The 18,448-nt window shown below is 44.5% G+C and overlaps 1 protein-coding gene, 1 long non-coding RNA gene and 1 pseudogene across 2 annotated transcripts in view; 1 reads left to right on the forward strand and 2 right to left on the reverse strand.

Moving 5' to 3' along the window:
• LOC146425296 (uncharacterized) overlaps positions 1-18,448 on the forward strand; it is a 474,460-nt gene that overhangs the window by 72,594 nt on the left and 383,418 nt on the right. The window lies entirely within an intron of this gene.
• LOC146425298 (endogenous retrovirus group K member 5 Gag polyprotein-like) lies at positions 6,107-7,390 on the reverse strand. Its single transcript, XM_085041421.1, has 2 exons — positions 6,925-7,390; positions 6,107-6,873 (listed from the first exon to the last, which is right to left on the reverse strand). The coding sequence occupies exons 1-2, from the start codon at positions 7,388-7,390 to the stop codon at positions 6,107-6,109; spliced, it is 1,233 nt and encodes a 410-aa protein (XP_084897547.1).
• Positions 8,903-18,134, reverse strand: LOC146425299 (SWI/SNF-related matrix-associated actin-dependent regulator of chromatin subfamily A member 5-like; annotated as a pseudogene).

Here is an 18,448-nt window from a genome sequence, read left to right on the forward strand (position 1 = left end):
TCCTCAGCTATGTGGGCAACTGCTCATAACTATATTATCTGCATCTCATACATACACACACAAGCACAACACCAGCCTTAACAACTAGTTCAAACTAGTTTCTTTTGGGATTCACTCAATCCACCCCCAGGATCACTTGCAGCTGCCCCATCGGTCAGTGAATCCCCCCCTTGCCAGCTAAGGACGGCGAATTACCTCGCCGGTTCCCGATTCCCCTAGCTGGTTGCTTGCAAGCTAAACCCACTCAGGGAAAACGCTAGGCACAGAGATGTCTCTCTGTGTCTTGCCAGCAGTCCTAGCCACGCGTATATGACTTACAGGCTTCCCTATACCCAAAGCAACATGCCGTTTCTCTGCCACATCAGATGGTCGTTTTTTGCCCCCGCAGTGAGTGGCCAAGGAGTGGAGCTCCTCCAGGAAAATCCCAGGGTGCTGCTTAGGATGTCAGCCCCTCAGTGGATCCTGCAGCCAGGCAAACCTTGTCCACCTGGGTTGCCAAAATGAGGACGGATTGACTCCACAACTCAAATAGTTATGAAGTATGTATGTGTTTATTCCAGCTGGGGTGCATGGGGGTAGCCCCTCCAAAGGCATGCACACTGTCAGCAGCACTTCACCAGGTTTATATTAGATTACAGGTTACATCTGCATGAAGTTACACAATGCCCCTATCCATATTCATTACCTATCCCTGCTTCGTATTATAATGAGTTCAAAGTTCATTTAAATATGTTCGCACAAGCGCAGTGTCACAGATTAATTGTGGGCAAGGGTCCTGAAGATAAATGAGGGACGAAGTTAGTCTTCCTCAGGATAAACTCTTCACCCTGTTTCCTTGCGCATGCTGCCTTGGTTCTTGGTCTAAGTCCAAGCCTTAGAACTAACTTGTACCAGTTCTGGGGTCTGAGAGCAGGATGTTCGGTCACACTCAGTAATTTTTATCAATAGCCCCATGCCGCTGTTGAACCGATAACGGAAAGGAACCAAGCCAACAGCACCTGTGTCAGAGCGAAGAAGAACAATTTATAAATGAATCAGACTTTATACAGAAAAGAAAAGCATTCGGATTGGCCAGCAGTCACCCACCCCCCAGGGTGATTGGCCGAGGTTTCTCAACACCCAGTTCCAAAACATTCTCTGTTCCCATAGTGTTTATCTATGTTTCTCATACCTAACGAGAGAAGGGAAAGTTTCCCATGAGAGAGAATCTGTACAGTCACAGCACCCCCTTTTTGTTTAAAAACCGAAAGGTATTGCCTGTGATCGTCTGTAGGTCCCTTGAAGATGGGAGAACAAACTCAGCATAAGGGATCTGCCTGGTAATAGCCAGTTACCAAAAAGAGCCTAAATTGAATACTGATATGGGGTCTTCTCAGTAGTGGCCAGTTACCGAACAGAGCCCAAACCAGATGCTGATTTAAGGTGGACAGAGAGACTCTCAAGCAATACCATGGGTGATAAATCTATCAAAACTTAATTCTATATCACAATTCTATCAAAATTAATTCCAAACATGGCTTTCAAAGTTCTTGCTTTCTGACTCCATAATAAAGAAAACTTAAAGTTAAGTCTCTGCTTATGGAATGACCATCTGCCTGATGGTCGATGTCCTGGCCATCATCAGAAGGATCATTTGGTTGATGTTCAGCATTCTGGTTGTCATTTTGAGGTTTCTGGTTCTGTCTCTGGAGCCACAGGTCAGGGCAAACACATCTTGCAGGCAGCCATCGTATCCCAATATCTGTGGAAATGCAAGCATACCCACGACCCCAAGCAATAAGCTCATGCGGGCCTTCCCAGGTGTTAGTAAGTAGGTTCCGTACCCATACCTTCGCCCGAGGCAAGTGCATCTCGCCTGACAACTGCAATGAGAGAAAATGGTTCAAGATCACAGGATTATTCTAATTCAGTGGCACTGTGTCTTGGTTTGAAAGACAGGTGTCTGCTAAGAGAGGTGGAACCCTCCCTTAGGACAGAGAATGTGATTTCCCTTCCCTCCAAAGTATTTTAATTTTGAAATCAAGGGCTTTCAGGCAAAGGTATGGGAAAAGGAATAACAGTTCTTTACTAGTATCTATAAACAAGCAGTAACAAGAATAACAACAACAAATAGAACCAGAAACCAATAGCAGATGCCTTTTTGAGCTGCCGAGCACTTTCCCATTTGGTGTAATCACGGTTGCAAGCAGCAGCGGTGCTGTTGAGCTCCCGGCCAGGCAGGGCAAGTGCGATGACTCCTGAGCGGCTGCAGGTGGCGCTGTGGCGCAGGGTCAGGTCAGCCTCACGCAGCTGGTAATGGCGGAGGGCTGAGAAGCAGGCAGGCAGCTCGGGGCGGCAGGGGGCAGGGGCTGGCTCTCTCTCTCTCCCGGGCAGCCAGTGAGGTAGCAGGGACTCTGCAGTCACAGCAGATGCCACAGTCTCGTGTGGCAAAAGCAGGGCGCGCAGCAGGGACAGCCGGACTCCCCCACAGCTGCAGCAAAGCGCAGCTGGGAAAGGTGCGCATTCCCAGCGGGGAAAGGTTTGGATACCACCTTTTCCCCAGCCAAAAGCTCACCCAGCCAGAAGGAGAATTCAGAGCACAGTTGGATCTCCCGCGGTCTCAGCTAGAAGCAAACGCAGCTCACTTTCCTCCCGGTGTCCGACAGATGAGTGTCCATCCCAATGGCTGGCTGCCTGTTTCCCTTGCCCCACCTAGCACACCCTTTTGTCTCTTACAAAAGATTTGATAGCTCTAATCACCCCGATATTTGTTGCTTAGTAACAGGGATGGAGAAAAAATTCCAATGCCCCCAACCTCTGACACACTGTGAGGTGATTAATTGTATACAAAGCTTTTTCCAGTTGGCTCTGTGGGGTTTCCCCATGCATTCCCCCTTTTTGCTTTTCCAAGACACGCTTCAGAGTACCATGAAGGCGTTCAACAATGGCTTGGCCAGTAGGAGAATGAGGAATACCGAATGTGTGGTCTACATCCCATAGGTGCAAAAACTGCCGCGTCTTCTGCGAGGCGTAGGCAGGACCATTATCAGTTTTCACAGTAGATGGCACGCCCAGGACCGAGAAAGCCAATTTCCAATGGGCAATGGCATCGCGGCTCCTTTCTCCAACATGACCAGACGCCCAAATGGCTAAGGAGAAAGTGTCAATAGACATGTGCACATACTTGGATCGGCCAAACTCAGGGATGTGTGTCACATCCGTCTGCCAGAGCTGTAAGGCCTTTAGGCCTCTGGGGTTTACCCCCTGTGGCAGAGGTGCAGCGAATCTATAGCAATCAGCACAAGCGCTGACAATGTCATGAGCCTCAATTGGTGTCAATTGAAACTCCTTCTGCAGGGTATGTGCACTCTGATGAAAGAAATTGTGCGATGCCTTGGCTTGTGCAATTTTGTCAGGCTGAGGTGCAACTCACACAGGGCTGGCTAACATGTCAGCCCTGGCACTGCCTTCTGTTGTAAAACCTGGTAATTTGGTGTGGCTTGGAATGTGCAAAATATAATATGGGTGCACTCGAACTTGAATCACCTTCCACAAGGTTCGCAATAGCAAAAACAGAGCCGCATTATTGACTTCTTTTAGAAGTGAAAAATCTAAATGTTTGGTTATATCCGCTACATAAGCAGAGTCAGTGACCAAATTCAAAGGCACCTGAGAGAACTGCTGAAAAGCCATGGCAACTGCCTTCAATTCAACCAATTGAGCAGACCCTGTCTCGTGGCTTTTCAGCACCTGCCACTCAGATCCTTCCTTCCAGGCGACAATGGCCTTTCCTGTTTACCCAGAACCATCAGTGAAGATGGTTGGTCAGTGAACTGGCACCTGACTGTTCTTTGGCCGCAACGTGAAACTGAATTTGCCAGCTGCAGCACTTGGTGGCTGGGCAGATGACAAGCAATCTGCCCTGAGAAACTTTGCAGTGCACTTTGCAAAGGAGAGCTATTAGCAAGGCTCCATTCAAAGCTGTTCCGTGATACTGGAACAACAATTGTTGCAGGATCCGCTGTCATCAATTGTAAACACCAATGATGGCATTTAATTGACAGACAAGTGATCAACTCGAACAATGTGGGTGCTGTCTTTTTTGGCTGATGGGGCAAAAAGACCCATTCCAGGATGTGCAGAGGGTCATCCCATTGTTTGTTCCACTGGCCAATGATACCTGTAGGATGGAGGTCTGGAGCAGGAATGAAAACAGTTATACCAATAGAAAGATCCACTCGATAAACCTGACGAGCAGAAACAGCCTGCTGCACCCCATTCAGCACTCGTCGCGCCTCAGGAGTCAATTTCCGAGGTGAGTTTAGATCAGGGTCCCCCTTTAAAATTTTAAAAAGCGGGGAAAGTTGTGTGGTGGTTTGTTCTAAATAAGGACGTAACCAATTGATGATACCCAGCAATTTCTCGGAATCATTCATGGTCTTAATAGAGTCCGAGAACCGCGCCTCTTGATGTTGTACGGTTCTATCCAAAATTTTGACTCCTATATATTTCCAAGGAGGCTGCTGTTGAACTTTCTCTGGAGCCACTTGCAACCCATAGGAATGCAAGGCATCAAGCAGTCGAGGCTGTAACCTCCGCAACTCATCCTGGGTGGATGCTGCCACCAGGATATCATCCATATAAATGGTAGCAGAGTGCCTCAGGAAACTGCTCACGGATTCCGGACAAGGCCTGAACGACATACCATTGACAGATAGTCGGATTATTCTTCATGCCCTGAGGTAATACTTTCCATTGAAATCTCTTTGCAGGCTCAGCATTGTTAATTGCAGGCACAGTAAAGGCTAATTTTGGTCTGTCATTGGGGTGCAGAGGGATTGTGAAAAAACAATCTTTCAAATCAATGATCCGGATTTCACACCCTGTGGGAATCATTGTGGGTGAGGGCATACCAGGCTTTATGTTCCCCATACTTTCCATCACTGCATTAACTTTTTGGAGATCTTGCAACAGTCTCCATGTCCCCGATTTTTTCTTAATCATGAAAACAGGGGTGTTCCAGGTACTGGTAGAAAGCTCAATGTGTCCCTGTTGCAGTTGCTCCTGAACCAGCTGACAAAGGGCGACTAATTTCTCTTTTGGCAGGGGCCATTGTGGTTCCCATATGGGTGTTTTGGTCAGCCATCGCAGAGATAGCGTAGAATACAGTGCGCCCTTGCACACAGTGACCCCTATTAAAAATTTGTCCTGATCCGCACCCCCCAGGCTGCCAACACGTCCTGTCCCCAGAGGTTAATTGGAACTGGCGTGACAAAGGGCCAAATTGAAGCCGTGTGTCCCTCCGAGTCTTTCACCAATACAGGTCGCTTACTTAGTTGGCTCTGTGTGGTTCTTCCTAGCCCCGCAACGGCCGATCCCACAGTAGCTAGAGGCCATGAAGAAGGCCATGAAGAGAAGGAGACAATCGTTACATCCGTACCCATATCAATCAAACCTTGGAGCTGAATCCGGTGCGGACGAGCTTTCGGCAGGATGAGGGTACATGTCAGATGTGGCCTCTCACTAGAAATGTCCGCAGCCCAGCAGACCTGTGGAAGTCCCGGCAATTCAGTGCTGTTACCTCCACAAACTTGTTCTGCCCTGGGGACACAAGACTCAAAAGGCACTAATTGAGCAATGTGAGTCTTTTCAGGGATAGTGGCAGTGGGTTTTGACGTGGAAACTATAGTATGAATCTGGCCTTTAAAATCAGCGTCTATAACTTCTGGGTGGACAAAAATATCTTGGTGGGTGACATCAGATCTCCCCACAATCAGCACACTGAGTCCGTGACTTAGGGGTCCATGTGCATCCAGGGGAACCCTATGGAGACTACCAGATTCTAGGACAACTGTTGTTGCAGTGTAGACATCAACCCGGGCTGGTCCTTGGGTACTGTCTCTAAATTGGCTGGATAGGCCTGTTCCATCGCCCTGTTCTGGGGGAACTTTTGCGTCGGAGGGCTACTCCCCCTTTTTGCACTCCTCTTCATGTTTCCTGACAGAGGTCGACCATCTACATAGTTCTTAGAACTGCAGTATTCTGGACAGTGACCTGGCCTACCATACCTACCACACTGGGGAATCCCGGTCCCCGAATTTTTCTTCTGCTTTGATTTAACTAATTTCTATTTGTTCCTAGCCTTGGGCTGCTTTTGTCCACAGTCAGGGGGTACCTGACCAGACGGCACAAGTGCAGCCAAGGCAGACCTCTTTTGGATCTCTGATCCCACCTTAGAGCAAGCTTCTACCATTTCTGCAAGCGTAGGTTCCCCTGGTAGGGCATCTATGATCTTTCTATATTTGTCATTGGCATTGTCTCTTGCCAACTGTTTGCGCAAAATCTGTCTCAATGAATCATCTTCCACCTGCTTTTCCAGGGCTGCTGCTACCTTCTCTACAAAAGTCAGGAAAAGCTCAGACTGGCCCTGAGATATTTTCGAATACCGTGTTTTTGGGGCAGCCATGTCTATGCTTTTCATGATGGCTCCCATACTGATCTTTTGGGACTGCTCCAGGATCCGAGGATCCCAAGTAGATTGGATGCTGGGGCTAGAAAAAAAATTTGTTCCCATAAGGACATCCACCCCAACCGCATGTCTAGGGTCATCAGAAGGCAAGTGCATATTCTGCATTGAGTGTTTTACAGCCAGTTCTCTCCAGTTATTTTCAAAAACTGCATATTGTACAGGCTGAAACAGAACTTGACCCAAATGCTTAATATCGAATGGAGCAAGCAGGTCAGTATTCATCACTCTATAAATTTGCATAACCACAGGAGATGCAAGACCATATTGTGCTACCTTGGTCTGCAGGTCTTGCACTATCTTCCATGCAATGGCATCATGCCTGTGTTCCTGACCCAAATTCGGGGGAGCCTTGAACACAGGAAAGGCTTGGGCATCCCCTTGCAGGGTATTAGTATCACCTTGATCTGCTGGTACACCTCCTAGAGGTGCTGTAGCAGCCACCAGATTCTCTTCAGGGTCTCCTGTCTGGCCTGGCATCCCCATTTTTTCTAAAAGATTCCAATCTCCCGCCTCCAGAGCGCCCAACTTTAGGGATTCCCAGAAATGCTGGGGATTTCTTGGGCGCACCGTCACCATACAGTCTGGGAATGTCCAAGGGTGGTTCTGAAGCAGGTGCTTCTTTCGCTGCCCTGCCACAGCAGCTTTTCGCTCTGGAGCAGGCACTTCGTCTAATTCACTGTCTGAGTCATCAGACTGGGGCTTCTCCGTGAGCCCTATCATGAATGATGGAGTTTGGCCGGATGTAGACATTGTGCCGAGAGACGGCACCGCAGCGGAGCTTGGAGTGGAGTGCAGAGAAGGCAGTGACACAGGTAGAACGTTGGGAGGCCCCGCTGGTTGCAGTGGCACGTTATCAGTTAAAGTCATCTGCTGCGCTGCCATAGAAGCGACCACACTGGGATCACCTCTACCACTGGAACCATGGCTGGGACAGGCATATCCTGCCCGGAATCCATCTGCGTCCCTGCCATCACTTCCGCTTTCACCGCAGGATGAACCCCAACCGTCTTCTGGGTTTCTGGAGCAGGCACTTCTGGCCCACACTGCCCCGGGTGGGGGGCCTCTCGCAAACGGGTCTCCACCAAGTCCCGGCAGATCATGGTGAGCTGGCTCAGGATATCCATTAAAAGCCGGTTAGAGAGGGGAGGTGGTGCCTGCGGCAACACAGATATTCGCGCAGCTGGCACGTGGGGCAGGCTGAGCGGAGCAATCGTGGCTGACGTCTGCGAAAGGCTGGCCAGAGCATGCGCCAATGGCGCTTGGGAAAGGGCCGTGTCCTGCATGGGAGACAGAAGCCTTATGAGTTTCTGCAGTTTGCCAGGCTTCTGGCAACAGATTAGGGTAGCTAGCTCCTCAAGACTCAGTCCCGTTAGCAAGGATCTTTGATATTTGGCCGATTTCTCTAAAAATACCATTTATTAGACACAGAAAATAACAAACATACAAACATAGAACAGATTGACATACATACACACACAATGAATGCATAATTGCAAAACTATAATAGCTAAAATGCAATTATGGGGTAAATGCTTGCTTGAACTATAAAAATAGTTAAAAATGCAAGTTAAGAAATGCTTGCTTGAACTATAATGCAAGTTAAGAAAGGTACCTATAAGTCAGCTGGAATAATACAATTTAGGAAACCAATGATCTTACCAAAATCCAATTTTGGAGCTGGGATGCATTAGAATCCTCCCTCCATCTTGCAAGAAGTTACCACAGGGCTGCATCCAGACCCCTGAGGAGAAGTTTTCCCTCATGCTTCAGTACCCATGTAGAAAAGCTTCTACCTTTTCTGAGATTTCATGAGCTTTTTATAGGATAAAAAAGTGTGGCTTTGTGGTCACTAAAAATTTTTCACATTCTCTCTACATTCCACAGGGTAGTGTCTTTTCAGACTTTTGGACACCACCAGGTGATCCTGATTAGGCTATCAACCTAATCTGAGCCATCCATCTCCTGTGACCGAGCAGGGAGAGGGAGAAGGGGGGAACATCCTGCCACAGGCTGCCTGAGGGAACACGGCTTCCACCTGTTTAAAGCCGCCGGGCCACGCTGGGCCAGGTCACGCGGTTTGTGCTAGCGCTGGCATCCCTGAGCCTGCGGTTTGAATGGACAGAACCGGGGTCTGTCCTTGCCCGGGCTGTGCTGCCACAGGCTGCGCTGCTCTCGCACTCTGAGTGGGCGCAACCGGGAGGAGCTGCACCAGAGCCATGTGCACCGGTGCAACCTGTGTTGGCGCTGGCAGCTCCGGCCTGGGGGGGAGGCCGGGGCATTTCGTGGGGGAACCGGTGGCGGCGCGGAGGCGGCAGCTGAAGAACTGTGCTGGTTCTTCTTCTGTTTCAACATCTCCGCCAGCTGATCCATAGGATGTGGATACTTAGGAGGGACCTAGTGCCGTGGCGAAGTATATTTCTGCTGGATGGACGCGTCCACCATGGCTGGGTCGACCCGGGGCGGGGACTCCTTAGACCAGCTGCCATCAGCCGAAAGCAAGGAATCTAGACAGAGAGAAACGTCGTCTCCTCCCACATGAGCTTCTTGCTCCTTAAGGAGTCCCAGACACATCACCATGTATGATATAAACGTACAGTTTTTGGATTTCCATATTCCAGCTCTCGCCAGAGTGCACCACCGACTCGCAACCACAGAGCTGAGTCCATTTCCACCTCTAACACTTCCGAGAAGCCATGGCCCACAGCCCAGTTTAACAGGGCACTGACCAAGCACTGTCTCCACCTGACCCTCGGACCACCCCAGGGGTCCTTCAGGAGCGACAGCAAAAGGCTGTCTTTTGGGGGGGAGGAAGCTCCATTTTTATGTCGATCCCCAAGCCGTGCAGGCGGGGGGGAAGGGTGAGGTCGTACCTCTCAACAGCGCATGTAGTACACATCGATGGTCACCAGATGTCGCTGTTGAACCGATAATGGAAAGAAACCCAGCAAACAGCGGTAGTGTTCAAGTGAAGAAGGAACTTTATTTACATATCTGACTTTTATACAAAAGAGAAAAGCATTGGGATTGGCCAGTGGTCACCCGCCCCCTGGGGTGATTGGCCGAGGTGCCTCAACACCTATTCCAAAACATTCTCTATTCCCATAGTGTTTATCTATGTTTTCTCATACCTAACGATAGAAGGGAAAGTTTCCCATAAGAGAGAATCTGTACAGTCACACTTTTCTCTCCTTCTCGCTTGCTGAAGCAGAAACAAGCATTCTGGGCACATTCTGGTTGCAAAGCAGCTTTCTGATGCAAACTCACCTTGGTATCGAGGGCCTTTTTTATCCTGATTTGTCTCTGAATTCTGCCTTCTCCTATTTCAGTCTGAGCCATGATCTTCTCTATGTCTTGGAATTCATTGCATCTTTCTCAGAACACAGCTAAGAAAAGAATAATTGGTTACTTTCTTATCATGCATTGTAGAAGTCAGGGGTTTTACTTTTAAAAAGGATGTTAGCCGTTCCTTCCTGTTACCAGAGCTTAATGCTGTGTACCAACAGACATGCCTTTAGCTGATAAGGAAGCTTCCCTTCCTAGTATCGTGTGCTGCAATATTGCAAATGCTATTTTGGAGGGGGTAGATACAGGAATCTTCAGTTTAAATAAAGTGCAATACAGGCCGGAAATATTTTTGTGTGTCAGTCTCCTCCTCATAGGAAAAAAGTCTCTTCAGATAGAAACTGATGTAACAGCAATACAGTTTTACTGAGAGAAGCAAGAGGCCGAGTTGCCAAAGACAAACAAGTGCTTAAAAGACAATTAGGTGTTTAAATAAGAATTTTTCACACTTGCAAGCTGCTCTATACCTTTAAAAATGTAGTGCCAAGACCTTGTAGCTATGCTACAGTGGAAACAGTTCTGAGACATGAGAGGTAAGTAGCCAAGAGGACTCAGGTTACAAAACCCAGTGGTTACTATATGTTCCATCATGTTTACTGTTCCAACATGTTTACTCCTCTTGAGGAGGAGGAGGAGGAGGTGGTAAAGGTTAACTACTGTTTAGCGAATACAAGGAAAAGGGAAATCTCTCCTGCTAAGCATTGTTTCTCAGCATTTCCTTTTGCAAAACATAACAAGAACTGAAGACAGTGCTACCCAGTTAGATTTAGGATATAGTGAAGTGGCTCAGCAAGAGTTTACATGTGCATTTTAGTACAGCCTCAATGACTCAGGCACTAAAGATAGTAAGATCCAGATCAGTAGATCTGAACTCCATTAGTAGAATTCTACCCTGAAAATCTTAAATAGCCCTGTCAGAAATGCTGAGCAGTAAGATGTTACCATGTTGACAGGCAGTTCCAACTAGGCAAGCAGAGTTAGATACTCTCAGAGCTGAGTACAGAATTAAGTTACCTGAATACTCAATGACTTCCTCTGGGGTTTTTCCTTCCACTTCTCGTGCTATATTTTCAAGTCATCACAGCCCCACTTCTCATTGGCTTTGATGAACTGGTTGAAATCTCTCTTATTCCACTTAGTGAAGCTCTCTACAACAATCAAGAGGAAACATTGCACAGAGGCTCAGGATTTGTCCGTCTACAAATTTGATTCAACAGGTTTCTTTAAATTGCCTGTAACATTTCCATCATTCCAACAGTGTTAAACCTTTTCTTTCTCTGCAGTTTAATTTAGTAGAAAAACTCTTTTTATACTGCAGTCACTGTAGTCTGTCCGTTTAAATACTGCATAGTGATAAGCACCAGTTCTCTAGGTACCTAGTAATTTCTGATAAGTTTTCAGCTGATAAATTAATCCCTCCTGATATTCTCTGCATGGGATCCCTTTCTAAGAAAAAAAAAATGCTCAAGTGAAACAAGCAGTGTGTATAATGGCTTTTGTTTTTTCAAAAAGGCCCCCCAAGTGCCTCACAGACACCCTCAGCCATTGTACCAGGTCACTCTTCCTCAGACAAAAGCTATCTTGTGGTGATGATACTCAGCAAGGACACAAGTAGCACTGCTGAAGTTATGAGCTGCCAAAGTAGGTTCATTTCATATTTTCATTCATTTCAATAACTTTTACAAGTGGTTGGAATTAGCAAGCTCTGACAGCCACGTTGTGATTTAGCCACAGATTACTGCACTGTACTGGTTCCTGACCTCTGTGATTCTGGTGTCTCCACAGTGAGCTGTTCCAGCTCATTACTACGCAAGCAATAAATCCTCTCCTGTAATTCCAATCCCCTGCCAAAATACAGTATGTAAGTACAATACCCAAATAAGGCGTATCTGGCAATAACCTGTTTTAAATTATTTAAATATACATGCTTCCTAATTATATACCTGTTGCAGAACAAGGCCATATAAATGGGATTCTTATGCTCAATTCAGCCTGTGTGACTCTGAAGTGTCTTTCCCAAGAGATAACAAAACTTAGAGCCAAGAATGTGAACATCATAGAAGAATTATAAACAAGATAAAGAAATCAGACAGAGCTTTAGCTAATGCTAGGAGAAGCGTGATTAAAAGCTTACAGCCAATTAGCAAGTTAGTTTAGGCACATGAAGGCTAGCTTTTATCCAATCATATATACCAGTGTGTCGCGTGAACAGTGCTTTTGTCTATAATAATGCTTGCTTCCTGAAAATAGATGACATGACACCAATATCTCTGTGAGTGCGTGTGCTATAGTCGGGCAACCCCCAACTTATACCTATTCAGCTCATAGCCTCTTTTAGAGAGGGGCACTATCCACTACCAGATGGAGTTTAGGAAAATTGACCATTCAGACTCCAGGGTTCACTTCCATATGGATGTGAAACTGAGGCAGAAGATACGCATTAAATAACGTGAAATGCAGCACACCCATCTGCAGCCAGTCTGCAAGATCCTACAGCCAAGGAAAGACATCACAGTCTACAGTAAATGCCAGACTAGGATTCAGGAGAATCCAAGTGCACTAATTTGGTGCACATTCCTCAAAGATATCCAGGCCTATGACAACCTTAATGCTAAAACTCTTTTCAGTCAGAACCAAATTTGCAGTTGCGTTAACCTGTGGCACATGTGAATCAGTGACCAAGAAATGTTTCCACAATGCTGTAAAACACAAAACAAACTTTAGCTGATTTCAGTCTCACTGGAGACCCAACAATACTTGGCTTAGAAGCTTCTCTTTTTCTTCTAGTTCTTCAATATTAAGAGGTTTGGACTCATCAATCTTAAGCTGCTCTTCCTTTTGTGCTTGGGCCACATTTGGGGGATCAGGATTACGAGGTACCTGAAAGGTTTTGCATTTTGTAAAACTGAATTAATTTTTCACAGATATTTGCTAATCATCACTTTTCTGTTAATATGACCTAATAATTTCTTCAGCCTAACATTATTTTATTCCATTTAAATTATTGTAAAAAGACTGGAAAAGTACATATTCTCCTACTGTTGCAGTAAACTGTCCCAATGTGTGAATTTGAAGAATCACATAAAAGGGACTGGACCTTAAAGATCACCTAATTTCCAGCCCCCTGCCATGGGCAGGGACATCTTCTACTTAGACCAGGCTGCTCAAAGCTTTGTCCAACCTGGCCTTGAACACTTCCAGGGATGGGGCACCCACAGCTTCTCTGAGCAACCTGTGCCAGCGCCTCACCACCCTCACAGTGAAGAATTTCTTCCCAATTTCCCATCTAAACCTTCCCTCTGTCAGTTTAAAGCCATTCCCTTGTAAAAAGTACCTCTCCAGCTTTCCTTTAAGCCCCCTTCAAGTACTGAAAGGCTGCAATCGGGTCACCCCAGAGCCTTCTCTTCTCCAGACTGAACAACCCTAACTCTCAGCCTTTCCTCTTGAGAGGTGCACTCCATCTCTCCAGTCAAGGAAATTCTTCAGTTACCTTGTAGCCAATTGTTTTCCTGTAGTAGACAATCTCTTTTTCCAATAGTTCAAACAGGCGAGGAGGAAAGAACTGGAAGTCCTGTACATTTGGCTGTTTTGGAGGCCATGGAGCCTGAAACACAAAGTTTGATTTTGACCCCCTTTCACATCCAGAATCTACTTACTTGTAGGAACTGATTTAAGTTTATGAGCAAACAAAAAGCTTTGTTGTTACAAAAATGCGCTGTCTTAACTTGGGGGAAAAAAACCAAAAACAGTCACACCATGCAAGAGACAACAACCACCATGAAGAATTCTAAAAGACCAATGAGAGAAGTGGAAGAGAGGTCTTTTGGGAAGAGGAGGAGGTGGCTGGGGAAAAGTCACACATGTTTAAATAAGGAAATCACAGCATCAATGAGGAAATCTTCCACAGGCAAGGAAAATTTACAGCTGCTTAGCAAGTTTCATCCAGTTCTTACTTTTTTTCTCACAGAAGTTTGTCTCAAGTCCTCTGGAAAGTTGTACTAAATTTAAATAGTCTCACCACTTTATAAAAGTGAACAGAGCAGTTTTTATGACTAAAGACCAATTTGTTGCCTACAGCTTTAGCCATTTACCATGCATATTTAAACAATTTCTTTCTTTCTTTTTGTTACTAAACCCACCTTGGGTGCTTTTGGTTCACTGACTCAAAGAGCCTCTCTGAAATAAGCATCCACAGCACAATTGGCTTTTCTTTCTTGTTTAGGTGGTTAAATCCACTCTGTAAATGCCAACTATGAAAAACAAACCCCACCACCCCAAAAACCAAAAATTAAGTCTTGCAAAATCATCAGACCTGCTACAAGTTTTATATAAAATTAGATCTACATCTACTTCATTTTAAGTGTTATAACTGCTTTTATTTAAACTATTATCATAGACAAAACTGTATTTTACCCAACACATCTTAAGTAAGTATGGTTAAAACATACAATTTAGTGCATTCCTCCAAAAGAAACTTAAAACATTACCTTCTGTTTTTCTCTGTAGTCTTCCCTTTCAGAATTATACATGCTAAAGTCAGTATCCATAGTAAAATTCCTAAGGGAGCTTTCACCCATCTTTAAAAGTTTTCCGTTCATTCCCGCACTCTTGGATGGGGGATAGAGAAAAGAACAGTAGCCATTTGGATGGTACTTCATTTATTTAACATCTCATTTCCAGATAGAATGAGAGCCATTTTGGAAGGCACATCATTATTAAACACCTTATTCCCAGAAAGGAGCCACTCTGAAAGATGCTTCATTTTAAAACATCCCATCACCAGAAAGAAGAGAAGCTATTCTAGAAGCTACTTGACTACAAAACATCTTATTGACAACATCAGAAAAAAACAAACACGATTAAGCAACATGAGAACCCTCCACAGCAAAACCCCTTTTCTCTCCAGCTTGGAACCAAGTTATCATCCAGAGACACACTACCTTGCCATCACATTTAAATCTACACATAGGCTTCCCCTTTTCAAACCATCTCCCCTTCTTTGCCCCTCTTTCCAAAAAGCAATCAATATCTTCATCTGTAATTTCACTGTCCTTTGAAGCAAACATGTGTCGCTCCATGTCTGATCATTTGCAGCATTTCATCCTTTCCAAGCTTATTCAGGTTTTGATCCACCAATCTTCCTAAAGATAAAAATGCTTGAGGATAGCAACTAACTAAAGAGTTTATGGCATGGAAGGAGCAATGCATGATTTTTCTCCCTGTTATATTTCCACATAAAAGCTATATGCTACTGATTCCAAGCAAGTCAACCAAGGTTACATTACTTTTCTCCATCTGTTAGAAAAAAGAAAGGCATTCATTTCCTCAGTTTAAAAGAGAAGCTGAGTGCTTAAAAAAAACAAATCTGACTATATCCACTTCTATGCATGTCTCACTAGGGAGGTAAGCAAAAGGTTGGTGAGAAAATGCTTACTCCTACAGCAAAATAAATTTTCAAGTGGATGATGCCTTTAGACCCTCTCTTCAGAGTTCAGCTGAGGCAAAAGCAACATTCCCACTGGTTCTTACTGGCTGATTCCACCATGCTTTACAACGGGAAAAGAAGAAAATTGCATCCTGGATACAAAGTGCCTTGCTGGGCGACTGTGGAATCCAGGGGGAGTTTCATTTCCACACGCTCCACTATCCTTTCCTCCACTGTGTTGTCTGTAATAAACCTGAACACCCGGACAATCTTGGTTTGGCCAATTCTGTGTGCTTGATCCTGACCAAAACAGTAACAAAAGATTCAGTATTTGTTTTCCAGCATGACTACATAGTCTTAAGATTTTCAGTATTTCCAGCACACTAATTTACAAAACAGAACAGCATAGGTTACTTAAATCTTTACATCTATTCATGGCTACCCAAGATATTACATTTTCATCTACATTGCACATTTTGGGGGGCGGTTTTCAATAACATTGACAATGACTCTGTCTCTATGTGTCATAGCCAAAATAGCATGTTTTGGGGTTTTGGTTTTTTTTTGTTAAATCACACAGGGGAGAAGACTTGGATGCTCCTGACCTTAAGCAACCTTCTGTAAAATCAGAGCATGAAGAAATCATCTTTGTATCGATCAAAAGCTGCCTTTCTCAAAATCCTTCAGTTTTGCCATGAATCTTTCAAGACAAATACAATACTCTGCCTCTCTGGACTGGCAAAACAGGAACCACTTTGAGAATCAGTATTCTCCACATATGCTTGTAGTGGTAGCTGGAACTGTCCCACTCGAGCTTCTAGACACCAGTTACATCATTCTTTTGAAGTCATTTTTGCCAGAATACTTGAGACCCTAGAAGTTCACTGAAATAATTAAAGGCATTTCCAAGACTTGTCACTGAAAAGCCTGATTTGTCAAAAAAAAAAAAAGACACTAGCAGTTTATAAACAGCTTTGCTTTCTTAGGTGGTCACTAATGTCCTTGACAGGTTTCAAGGATGGAGATGCATGTAAATCTACTTTAAAAAAAAAATTAAAGATACTTGCCCAAAGGAGCTCCTTCAGTTACCATCACCATGAAAGCAGTTCTTGAAAAGTTTTGAAAATTCAGCTTTTCTGTAGCTCATTTTCAAGGTCTCAGGAAAAACAGTGTAAACACATTCACCTCCACTCCCTGCAATAGTAAAGCTTTAAAGTGTTATACTTTTGGGATTAACAACCTAGATTTATTTAATTTTTCTTTAATCACGTAGGCTATTTTCATTAATACTAAGAGGTGTAGCATACATCCAGCATTTCCCACTGGACTAATAGTTCCACACAGCAGACGACTGCACTTGAACTGAAAATCAGTCTCACAAATCCTACTCCTGTGCTAAAATGGGAAAATACCAATTTATTTTGGAAGTACATGTTTCTAGCAAAGTTCTGTGAGAGAGATTAAAAAAAAAAAACACAACAAAATTTCCAACTGGAATTCAACCATAGTCTGGAGGTCTACTTGTGTATTCCAGTCTGAATCATAGAGAATTACATCAGCAGTAGCCAGATTGATTCCAAGACCTCCTGCTCGTGTACTCAACATGAACACAAATTTGGAGCTGTCAGGATCGTTGAATGCATTAATGGAAGCCTAACTACATGAAAAGAACATATCAGTTGAACAAAATGTTTTACAAGTAGTATTTGACTTCAATACAATACTTCAAATTGTAAATACCTATCGTTTGTTGTGAGGAGTTTGTCCATCCAGTCTGCAATATTCATCATTCCTCCACATACAGTCACGTTCCAAGATATCTAGGACTCTTTACATCTGACTGAAGATTAGAACCCTCGAGCTTGTTTGGGTAAAAAGTTTCTTATGCTTTCACCAAAACATAAGAGTTAACAATCTCTGTAGGTCTGCACTACCAGAAAAGGAAGGAGGGTAGTTCTGTGGACTAAGAAAAGTAGTTCAAATTTCAGACCCCAAACTACAATGCAGCGGTACACAATGTGCAGCTGCTGCTCTCACAGCATGTCCATGCTATGGAACATGTTTGCCTTACTCTGATATGTTACTGTGTATGGCTGCCTTTTCCCTTTTGTTTTGTGTTGTCCTCCTCAACAAAATGTTCCCAGACACAGCAGAGTAAGATGGTAACACAACCATAAAAACATCAAGTATAAAGAATAAAAATTTGAAGTATTTGTTTTGGGTTCAAGGTCTCTAGACATAAAGTGAGTTCTTCTTAGAGACTTGTCATTTTACTTACCTGCCAAGAACAACTACAAAGAAAAATTCTGTAAACCTTCAGTAATTTATGCATACATACACAACCATTTCCAGTCTACTGGAGAAACTGAAGTCAATCACAGCATATAACAAAGTTTCTACTTCCCCCTAATTTCTCCTCATGTGTTTTTGGTTTGGGTTTTTTTTTGGAGGGTTTTTGTTGTTGTTGTTGTTGTTGTTGTTGTTTTGGTGTCTTTTTGATTGGTGGGTTTCTTTGGGGGTTTTTTTTGTTTGTTTTTTGGACACAAAAGCTAATAATGAACTCTTTTGTTTAAGATGATAATTTGATTTGAGACCAGGCCAGTATTAATTACAACACCTCATCAATAAGCCTCATAGAAGGAAGAAACCAGACTCAAAAAAACAGTAACCACTGACTTGTTTGGTTCTTGGTCTTGAGTTATATGGCCACAGCTCCTTGGATGATACCTAGATACAAAACACAGGCTACCTTGATAGTTACTAAAGGCTGAGGTTTGGATATGGTTTTGTTTTGCTGCTAAGTGTCCCCATTCACAAACTTACCTCCAACTCCTTTAGCAAAGTTACTTCAGTAAGCATACTCAAAAGATGAGTTAAAAATTTATTCCTGCAGCAGTGCAGAATCCTAAGGCAGCTCTCTCCTGCTGCGGGGGAGAGAGCCGCCCCAAAGCAGGAACCCGCAGGGTGATCGTTCCACGGCCACGAGCTGTGGGACTGGTCAGACGCGGTCCTTGTAGAAGCGTTGCAGGTTTAGAAAGGCAGCTGTTTCGTTCCTGGTCTCCATGGCGTTTTTACTGTGGAAAACAGGGGAGGAGTGGGGAGACTGAGGAGGGGGAAGGGAAGACAAGGGAGGGTGCAAGTTCCATACAAGCCCAGAACCAACGAGACACGTT

The sequence above is a fragment of the Lichenostomus cassidix genome, chromosome W (assembly GCF_008360975.1).
Source record: "Lichenostomus cassidix isolate B80296 chromosome W, HeHo_3.0, whole genome shotgun sequence".
Lineage (NCBI taxonomy): Eukaryota > Metazoa > Chordata > Aves > Passeriformes > Meliphagidae > Lichenostomus > Lichenostomus cassidix.